This window comes from Perca fluviatilis, chromosome 4, assembly GCF_010015445.1.
Source record: "Perca fluviatilis chromosome 4, GENO_Pfluv_1.0, whole genome shotgun sequence".
In the NCBI taxonomy this organism is placed as follows: Eukaryota; Metazoa; Chordata; class Actinopteri; order Perciformes; family Percidae; genus Perca; species Perca fluviatilis.
The window spans coordinates 11,094,314-11,104,933 of NC_053115.1; the positions used below are offsets into that span (position 1 = coordinate 11,094,314).

General features: G+C 41.0%; 2 protein-coding genes across 4 annotated transcripts in view; both read left to right on the forward strand.

Annotated features, from left to right (window-relative positions):
• Positions 1 to 3,737, forward strand: part of cita (citron rho-interacting serine/threonine kinase a) — a 43,861-nt gene extending 40,124 nt beyond the window's left edge. For all 3 annotated transcript variants that reach the window (XM_039798353.1, XM_039798352.1, XM_039798354.1), the window contains 2 exons: positions 544 to 931; positions 1,617 to 3,737. In XM_039798353.1, coding sequence (XP_039654287.1) covers positions 544 to 931; positions 1,617 to 1,640 — 412 coding nt within the window. In that variant the 3' untranslated portion in view covers positions 1,641 to 3,737. The remainder of the gene's footprint in view (positions 1 to 543; positions 932 to 1,616) is intronic.
• Positions 3,738 to 5,819: 2,082 nt separating this feature from the next.
• Positions 5,820 to 9,348, forward strand: myl2a (myosin, light chain 2a, regulatory, cardiac, slow). The gene is made up of 7 exons (XM_039796504.1): positions 5,820 to 5,912; positions 6,363 to 6,455; positions 7,042 to 7,117; positions 7,298 to 7,402; positions 7,570 to 7,648; positions 8,540 to 8,588; positions 8,845 to 9,348. Exons 1-7 carry the CDS (start codon positions 5,910 to 5,912, stop codon positions 8,947 to 8,949), a joined length of 510 nt encoding a protein of 169 aa, XP_039652438.1. The 5' UTR covers positions 5,820 to 5,909; the 3' UTR covers positions 8,950 to 9,348.
• Positions 9,349 to 10,620: the final 1,272 nt, after the last annotated feature.

Below are 10,620 nucleotides of genomic sequence, written 5' to 3' on the forward strand. Positions count from 1 at the left end.
GCTGGGCACAGGTTGGCACACAGGTGGTGATGGTTAAATTGTAGCCTTTATGTTTGATCTGGTTATAAAACAGGACAGTAACACCGTCATTTTGCTCTTTACAGGAGGAGTTCATTTTTTATCTGTGGTAAATCCTGAGATATGTCTTTTTAAATTAAAATTGCTTTTAAAATGCCTCCTGTCAAATGTAGAAAGAAAATTGTTGAATAAAGAGACTGACTTCTGATTGAGACTGGTCTATTACAATTTGAATCTCACCAACAACTGAGCCTTTATTACTCCCAGTGTTATGACTTTGAAAAGCTTTGCTCTTTAGTTGTTGTCAGCCTCTGACTCTATTTTCTATATCTCTATCAGTCTCTTCAAACCATGAATAGCAATGAACTACAGCTTCTCAAATAAGCTTAATTATCCATCATCCTCACCACAACTGTTGACTTATCTGACCGTGCCAAGCAAAGCCCATGACCAGAGACAAAAAATAAATTTTTCCTTTGACCAATGCCCCCTGCCCGTCTCTGTGCCTCGATTTCATCCTAACAGCCCTAACAAGCGTGGGCCTCCTTCCTACAATGAGCACATCTCTAAAAGGCTGGCAGCCAATCCACTAGTTCACGGAGATCCTGGCACACCTCACCGCTACAGAGAGGCTCGCACAGAGTTTCGACGGGACAAGTCCCCCAACCGTCCACTGGAGAGAGAGAAGTCTCCAGGCAGGATGCTGGAGAGTCGGATAGTGGGGTCTCCAGGCAGGGCAATGGTTGACCCCCGGCTAGAGCGCTCCCCGGGCAGGGCCATGGCTGACCCTCGAATGGACCGCTCTCCTGGCCGGATGATGGATGTTCGTAGGGAGAGGTCCCCCGGACGATTTGAAGAGCGCCAAAGGCTTCATACTGGCTCTGGTCGCACGCCCATAACCCCTGTTAACAAGGTTTGTCGATCATTTCTGTCGCTGTATACAGTTGATGCATAACTGTTACTACTCAATTACAATGATGGTAGCAAAACTCTATCTTACACACTAACAGCGTGGCTCTGGGGATGGTGAAGTCAGTCGGTCGGTCCACCACTTTGATCCAGACTACAACAACTATTTACAAAGACATTTATGGTCCCTGGAAGATCAATTCTGATGGCAATCCCCTGACTTTTCATCCAACGCTAACAGCGATTGACATTTTAGTTTTTTAGTGATGTTGTTTGACAATTATTGGAGGGACTGTCATAAAATAAGTTTCATATACTTATGGTGTCAAAAGGAAGAATCCAGGCGAATTTGGTGATCGCTGTAGGTATCCTGTAGCCCCACCAGCAGGGTGACATTTCTAGGTTTCAGTCAAATGCGACACTACCAAGCCACAGCCAAGCGGACCAATCACAGTTGTTGCGGTCTGCGTCGCCGCGACGTGTAGTTAAATTTTTTTGAGAGGTGCACGTCTTGTTACGACGTAGGGTCTGTATCTCCACGTACCGACGTACGTACCCACAGCCTTAAGTCTTGCTAGATTATTGTATGTTTTGGTTCAGATTTTAAATAAACATATTTCAAGTATAGTAATATAAGTGGTAGTCTGTGTCTATTAACCTGCCTTTATGTTTTTGAATTTATTCTACAGGTATGGGACCAATCATCTGTTTGAGAGACAGCAGAGCCACATACCCAGCATGGAAAGAGAAATGCATCTTTGAAAAGGGAACTGAGGGAGCAGAGAACTAGTGAGAGTGTCACCAGTTCATGATGAAATACTGCCACACATCAGTTTTGCCTGACATCTAAGCTAACAAACCCACAGAGAAAAAAGCTGTAGCAGTCAGAACAGAGAACAAGAGAAATAGATGTCAAATAGAATCAGGTTATTTTTTCTCAATGAACTGACTCGAGTCAATAAAGGTCAACAAAATGCCATATTAAACAACCTTTTGAGCAGGTTTTTTTTTTTTTTGCAATGTATTTGAGTAAGCGCTCTGTACGCTGAGAAAGGATTAGTAATTCCATTTGATATCTTCTTCAAAAACAAAATCTGGAAAACGAGTTTTCAACTTTAGACCTGACTCGGTGGGTTTTGCTAGTTTTAGTTAACTCCAGACAGTAGTGACTACGTTAGATAAGCACAGCCGTAGCAACTTTATCTCACAAGTCAATGCCTAAATATTTACAAAATCAGTCACTAGTGAAAATGGCAGAGTCTCACTCAAAATAGTATTAATAGAACTGGATCCCTTCCACGCTCAGCTCGTGTCCACAGTAGCCCCAGATCAGGGCAGGAGAGTACTGTACATCTTTTAGCATTTCTGGCTCCAGCCCTGCGCTGACATGTCATCACACAATCATTATCAGCTAATTACAATCATTTTCTGCTAGTCTGTCTTCTGACAAGGCTTTGGTTAGTTAGGGTGGCAGGACTTAGCTGGAGCACAAACAATTCAAAATGTAAGTAACTCAACCCTCTCTGCCCTGTAGAACAACACACAGCTCGACATTAAAACTGCACTACCCACGATCCCTAGCAGGACTTTCTAATCCTTCAGAACGCTATCTGACTGTACATAGACGAGACATAATTTTATATATATTGAGAAGGAATTTCAAGGCTGGATAAGCCAGGTCTATTTTTGTTAAAGAAAAAAGTGATTACGTGTCCTCTTGAATGTCCAATGAGTATTCTTTTATTATGTCTAAACATCCTTTATCAAGTGAGTGATTGTATCTGGATCCAACTCGTGTATACACTTCCATCTGTCAAAGGCAAAACCTCAGTGCTGAACTAAATGACGGGGGGGGGGGGGAGATCATGTTTGAAGCTTACAACATAGTACTTGAGCATTTCTTTTTGTACAATGTCTCTTATATTGTATATAACCCAAAATTGTTCAAGGTGAAGCTGTAAATATTTGTTTTTTTCCCTGATCCGTAAATGGCATGGATATGTATATCTGAAATGAAACAGAGTGTTGTCTTCTGCTTCTGCCTCATTTGGATTATATTTTTATTCCACGATTTAGAAACGAAGCACGTGAATAACATATCCGTTCTTTTAACTATTACCTATTTGCACAGTAAATTCATGAGTATAATTTCTTTCGATCTCTTCTTTTTCTTTTATCGAGGCACTCTTGGCAAGTTAAACTGTTAAACAGTCCAACATTAAAAGACACTAGAATCCATCCAAATGTATTTTTTTTGGCTATCATTGTCAAAGTGCTTAGACTTGACTTAACACTAGGGGATTTTATTTCTATATTTATTATAATTTGATCCATGGAATTAGAACATTTTTGTGCTTTTCCGAAACGTTTATAGGAATATACGAAGATGAGATGCCACACTTTAACTTGCCCAGTGTGTCTGTTAACAGTAGGGCGCTCAATAGGAAGATGTTTCTTCAACTTTCTGGATCCACTATGGTTCTTTTTAGATGTAAAACTCTTCCTGAATGTACTTGAGCCAAGAACAGAGAACTGATTCATTGGTCACAAATGTTCAACAAAAAGCACCCAATGCTACAGATTGCACACGTTTTCCACTGGTCTCTAAGGGACTCTAAACAAAAGGGTTTCCCATCCTGTTTTATTTCATTTTTTATATATATTTTTAAATTTGTATTTTAATTCACATGATCATAATGCCGTAACGCTGGATATGATATTGATGTCTGCTAACAAATGTTTTATTAGCGTTCCCTGTAGAGATTTTGTCACAGAATATTAAATATTATAACCATTGTCTTTCAATTCTACTTTGCCTCCTTATGTTGTGCTTGTGTGCCTGTGAGCAGGTAATGTCCTGCAGACATAGAACTCCCTCCTAATTCACTCTATGGAATGTAAAGGAAGAGAAAACTGCTTTCTACTCACCACTCACACTCGAGGCTGCTTGTGAAATGACCATTTGTCCATGTCCATTGTGTTAGAAGAGGTTAGTCTATTTATAGGTGTCTGATCCGAGCGCTCAGCCAATGCGACAATGGCCTCCCATTCCAGTCACTGTAGCTGCAGCTCCAATCCGAACTGAGAAGAGCTGAAGGGGGGGGGAAACGTTTTCAATAATAGCATCTGCAACGATAACTCTTCTAATTCTGACCTCCTTGTACACACCATGCTGTGAGATGATACCGGTGACATCTGCTGTTAGTTTATCACCAGCATTTTATTTGACAGTGAGTGGACTGAGTGCAGGGAGGTTTTGAGCTCCTCTCTTTATATAGATCACACACCCGTGGCCTCACCTCCTCACCCCGGCCCATTCAGCTCATTTTCACAGACTGTCACTTTTCTTGACCTGGGACCCAGAAGTGATACCGGATGACTTGTTAATGGTGCATTGACACATTGTAAGAACGTGTTCAGTGTCAGCAGTGTGTCTCACTTGAATATGTCGCACCTACTGCTGTTGACAACACTGAGCTTAGTTTCACAAAGTCCTTAGAGCTAACACCAGTGTAGTGTGCAAAGTAGATCGAAAACATCCTTTGATGCAGTTCCTTCTTTGGCCTGTATCCTGTATTTCATCTCATTTTACCTTTTAGGAATGAAAAGAATTAGTGTTTACCCTGTGATAATCTGTTTCACTGACAGAATGGTACAGGTACATTTACCTTTTTAAAAAGAGGACACATAAATAGTGTACTTTGTGTGCTGTGCCGTACTGTACTATGAAGCATGTGAGATATGTGACTAAGGATGGCAGTAAACACTGCCCTGACAGGTCAATAAATTACACTTTAGGAGCTGGTGATTTCCACAATCTCTCATCATGTCTTGTATCGAATGAAGACAACAAATGATTTGCACACACATCAGAATATCAAATCGAAAGTTGATAAATATTTTGTTGGTGAAAGTAGGTCAATTCCAGCTCAAAATTCCGGTCCTTGGATACAGGCTTTCAAACAATTCAGGTATTCAAAACCTTTTGTGGGTCAAAGAGATTTGAAACTTTGATAAATTCAGATAAATTCTTCAAATCTTCCATTTTTGTCATCTGTTGGACTGGTAAACCGTTTTTACCTGCATGCTACATACAAAGTACATCCATTACATTTTTTAAAGAAAAAAAATAGGACAATTTCCTATTTTTCTGCAGTATTTATTCATTAATCCAAGGACCTTTTTGAGAGCACATATCTTATTGAATGGACAAACCATCCTCTGCAGTCGGTATGAGACTGTATGATGTTTTGTTCATTTCATAAAATTTATAAAATACATGTACCGTATGTATTTCACACCAGTTACGTTGCATCATCTAAGATATATTAACATTGTCATGGACTTTTAAAAAAAAAATAAGTTCAGACTGCATTTAATATTGTTTTAGGTGGGACTGGATCGCCCAACACAAAGCCCACTTTGAATGGTCATAGCAAGTACGCTCTAGTGAGTAGTTCAAAGGTCAAACTGGTCAGCTGGAGGAAAACTGCCTGATTTCTGCATATTAAGAACGCTTAAATCACTATTCCATCTGTGGTGGCACTCTGGGTCAACCCTCGCCTGGCAGTTTTTTAAAATCATTTAGACAAAGTAAAAAGAAGACTGCAGACTCAATAACATCACTTTCATCAAGGTAATACCATGCCTTTCTATAGTTTAGGCAGTCCAGACTGCTCTGTGGACAAAGGGCAGTTTAAAGTGATTAAGTGCTTTAACCTTCAGTCTGCTCTTGATATTCTAAACCGGTTATTCAAATCGTCTTTGTGTGTGCCTGTGTTTCTTTTCTTTTCCTTTTTTTTTGCGAGCATGCAATACTGTATGTGCTGTATGAAGCATCATTCACCTGTCACTTCCTAAAGAGGACATAGTTTATAAATATCATCCAGTAGAGCTGAGGGTTGGGGGCTACAAAAGGACACCTACAATCTCCCCATTGTTCACTGGCATCATTGTTGGTCTGACCTCCCAGCTGCTCAGCCATGGTAAGTCACTCACTGTGTGCGGGATGCTGTTTGATGGTGCAAGGATAGTTATGGGCTTGAAGGATGCTACGTTTATGTTGGACAGATCATCTGTAAATTCTCAACGTTAATTTAACATTTTCTGTACTTAATAATATGAAAAACGTGTTAATTTGAAAAGATCTTTGGATGGAAAGTAGCTTTCCGTTGCAGAGGTTTCATTTTACTGCACATTAAAATGTGTTGCTATGTGCAGGCTACATTTAGCATTATTTAGCTGAATGATACATTCAGCTAAATTACAAACATCATATTAAAGAACAAATAATCACATGCAATGTTTATGCTCTTGTGTGATTGCCCAAATGCAATTTCCCACCTCTTATAAACACATTCTTCTGTGATTCTTAACCCTAACTGCCATGTAGTGTAGTACCTGCCTCATCTCTTTTCCTTTCTTTCTGCCAAAAGGCCCCGAAGAAAGCCAAGAAGAGGACAGCAGAGGGAGCCAACTCGAATGTGTTCTCCATGTTTGAGCAGGCTCAGATCCAGGAATTTAAAGAGGTGAAAGCTGCTCGACCTATTTTTTCCCCCCACTGATTTACATTTGGCGAGGGAACGACACACCCAATGTGGGAATGGCGTATGAACATGCATGTTAGTGTTTATGTCTTACAAACACACAGCAACACATACAGAGGTTTCTATTTCTATTTCCCCTCTACATCCTCCTCTGTCTTTCCATTTCCATTGTTCATCATTGTAGTATGCCCACCTGTCTATTTTCCTGCCCCTGGCTTGTCAGCAGTGAGGCTTGTGGTATGCTGGTATGACAGTCAGTGGTGCCCAGACATCCAGACTGTGTCATCAGTGATTAGGCTGCAGATAAACTGCTGGGCATGCCCTGGATGCCAGGCTAAACCTCGGCATGGGGGGGAGGAGGGGGATCGCAGGTTATAAATACTTAACAGTGCTCATCTATAAAGATGGCACACAAAATATTCCAGGAAAGAAAGAATCGAAAACTCTGTGACAGATTGGAATTTTTCTGTCTGAAGAAGTGGGCTGGAAGCATGTGGCTGTAGTCTGTTTTTCAAGGCAGAGAGACTCATTTATGTGTACTGTACTTTGACCTGTGCGCTGACCTCAGGCCTTCACCATCATGGACCAGAACAGAGACGGATTCATCGACAAGAACGATCTGAGGGACACTTTTGCTGCTCTAGGTATGTCGACATCCCTCACGTTCAGTCTTGCAAGAGGCTGTGAGTTGATTCGTTTTTATTGCAGATAAAAGACCGTAGTCATGAGCTACAATGCAAAACAGATCAACAATACTCGAGCTCCATATTTTTCTGAATCTGCTTAATCTTGATTGTGTCGTATGTTCATGTTTGGTGCCGTAGGGCGTCTCAATGTGAAACAGGAAGAGATTGACGAGATGCTCAAAGAGGCTCCTGGCCCAATCAACTTCACCGTCTTCCTCACCATGTTCGGTGAGAAGCTGAAAGGTAAGGACATACAGGCTAAAGATGAAAATTGAATTACAAAAACTAAACCTAAGTCATGCAAGTAGAGTATTTATTTGAGTACGTTTCAGGAACTTTACTGACTGTTTAAATGTCTTATATTCTCTATATCTAGTATTTATCTAATATAGCCTATGTTTAATATCTAGGTGCTGATCCAGAGGAGACCATCCTCAACGCGTTTAAAGTCTTTGACCCTGAGGGGAAAGGTGTGCTGAGGAAGGACTAGTAAGTGACTTGACACACTCTTCACTCCTCGTCAATTTGCAATATACAAATTCATTGCGGAGTGATATGTAAGCTTTTCCCTCACAATTTACGACTACATCTGACTCAGCAGTGGTGTAGTCTACTTGATACGCAGTTAGGCCTGTACGCAGTATACCCGCTAAGAAATCTCCAGGATCTCCATATACCCACTTAAAAATGTGCAATGATAAGCAACAACATATTTTTGTGACAGAACTTTCACTTCAGATATTTGTATTCACAAATACGGGGTTGAGTAATGTGACCGCAAACTAAACTAACACTGCAGAACACGCAAAGAGACTTTTCTCATCTTTCATCGACCCGCTGAGCGCAGTGCGTAGTGCGTGCGTAGCGACCGGGCCCAATTGCTCCGCCTACACTAACGCCAGTGTCCTCCATTCACCACACATTTAAGACAAATATAAGTAGCCTATTTAATTTTGTCCTCGTTGCTTTGGGGTCTACTTTTGAGAACCAGGCTTAGGTCCCTGATGTGAAAGCCCCCTTACTGCTTTATATTCCTTTATATTTTTGATATATTTTGAATGTCATCTTTGTTTTCATTCTCATAGGATAAATAAAGGCATTCCCACCATAAATTGGTGCATAAAAGTGTATCAGAATGCAGGATATTAGTCTTTGACGCTCAAAATAACCCTGGGGGAGGACACTCAGACTCCCAAAAAGGCCCATTCTGAGCCAGGAAAGAAAAGAAAAATGTGGCACAGTATACCCACTACAATACATTAGACTACACCACTGCGTCTGAGTCTGACCGCAATGATTCATCCATTAGGATCTGCACATTTCCTCCTGGTGTGAACAAGGGATCTCATACAGTGTTGTTTTCTCTTTTTTCCTGTTCAGTGTGACACAGATGCTGACAACACAAGCAGACCGATTCTCCCCTGAAGAGGTACATTATAGTCCTTTTATCCTAATACTCATTATTATGTCTGATTGTGTTGTGTGTGGGTGATTCCGCCACGCACAGAAGGATAGACGTCATCATGACGTCCGCCTGAATTGTCGTCAGAAACATTTTCATAAAAAAAAAAATAAAAAATGTTGAATCATCATCCCACCTTTTCATGCACGCTGAGCTGTTGTCTTTGTGAAGGGCTAAAGCTCTTAGAAAAATGATGTTAATATCTGGGTTTGTTTTGGGTTAGATGGAGCAGATGTTCGCTGCGTTCCCCCCAGATGTGACAGGGAACCTGGACTACAATAATCTGGTTCACATCATTACCCACGGAGAGGAAAAGGACCAGGAGTAAACCTTTTTTGTCAACGTGTTCATCAAATAGAAAGTCCGTCTTTTGCCAGTACATGACTTGAATCTGGCCCACTGCCTTGAAGGAGATATGGACTGTGGTTTATTTATCCATCTTTATGTTGGCTGCATTGTCTATGCACAATACTCACCCAAGAGCGCAAGAGGATCAAGACAAAATGTTCTCTTCCAGGCCCCCAAAAAACGGACACATGACAGCATCAACATAGTGAGCTCCATTTCTGCTTCATCCATACGATGTTTCCACGTTCACCTGAGACTAATTAGATTATTTTCCGTTGTCATTTCGTACACTCAAAACCACCTGCCTTTATTTTTCATAGAAAGTATCCATTTGGAAGGTCTGTGCATGTTCGTCTAATAAAAGTGTTCAAAGACAGAAGCCAATTGTCATTCTGATTTCTGAAAAACAAAATTCACGACAACGGGGGAAAGAGCAGTACAAACAGTACAGAGACAGTGCAAAAGAGGTTATATTCCTGTGAGTCATATGTTTATAGGATCATCATATTACTGCTTGAACTACATGGCTATACCAGCTAGTCTTTTAATTCCATGTTAGGTAGTAAATGTGTGCACTTGAGAATAGTGGTTGATGGTCCACTGAAATCCCCATGAGATCAATCCGAAACGTGTGTGTGTGGCATTGTTTGTGTGTGTGCCCATGTGTATTTGCATTCATATGCATGCACAAAGTCATATATGTATTGTGTGCGTGCATTAAAACGGTTGGCTACTGAAACAGAGGGCTTAAGTGAGACAAAGCCCTGCTGTTATTTTAGTTCTGTGATGATGTGAAGAGGGTAATGCTATACTGTGGAGTTCATGCAGCAGGCACACAATAGGATGCCACCAAGTGATCCTTAGCGCCCTCACCAACCCCACTTGCTAGACTTCGGCGGGTGAAAATCCCTGGTTGTTGGCAGCTGGAGGGTCCGGGGCAGCCAGCTTGTCCACCCCAGACCAAAGTTTGCTTTCTAGAGAGGAGAGGAGATATGTAGGGAGTGGTGAGGGATAAGTGCTTGGATTAACTTGGACATTTGAGCTCACATCATGCGCCCTGTTTTAACAGTCTCCAGAAACAGACTGTTGCCATTAAAGGAGGGGAATTAGGGCACTGGGGGAAAAAATAGCACGTTGTGCCTTTAACCTTAGATGTACCTGCTACTGCAGCTGAATGAACCGTTACCATTAAAGCTGCTCTAATCACAATTTGTTGTAATAACGGTGGATGAAACAACAAAAGTGTAATGTGAAAACGATCATTTGTAGTGACAAACCCACAGAGAATTGTCACCCAAATCTGCTATTCCTTTCAGCTCTGCAAAAGCGTTTTAGCTCTTTGTTTTGGTTTTAAAGGTGCAGTAGGTAAGACTTATGTGAGGAGGGCCTAGAAAGATGCTAAAATGAATAGCTGTGGATGCATGGAGGGGCCCATAGAGAATGCCTTTGTACAGGGCCCAGAATTTTATGCTACACCCCTGAACCCATTAGCCATAACAACTTTAGCTGTTAATATGCTAAATGTTTTGTTTTCAGCTAGATTATGGGGTTCATTTTTTTCAAAAAAAAAATAAAATAAAACTGCATGGAATTCTGAATGACGAAATGACCGTACTGTATGCTACATAAAGAACCACCGTATGATGCTGTG

Bases quoted from the DNA above. Each gene is read 5' to 3' on its own strand.
- myl2a (XM_039796504.1), top strand. The intron at 6,456-7,041 runs GTGAAAGCTGCT...CGCTGACCTCAG, and splicing joins AGATCCAGGAATTTAAAGAG to GCCTTCACCATCATGGACCA. The intron at 8,589-8,844 runs GTACATTATAGT...GTTTTGGGTTAG, and splicing joins ACCGATTCTCCCCTGAAGAG to ATGGAGCAGATGTTCGCTGC.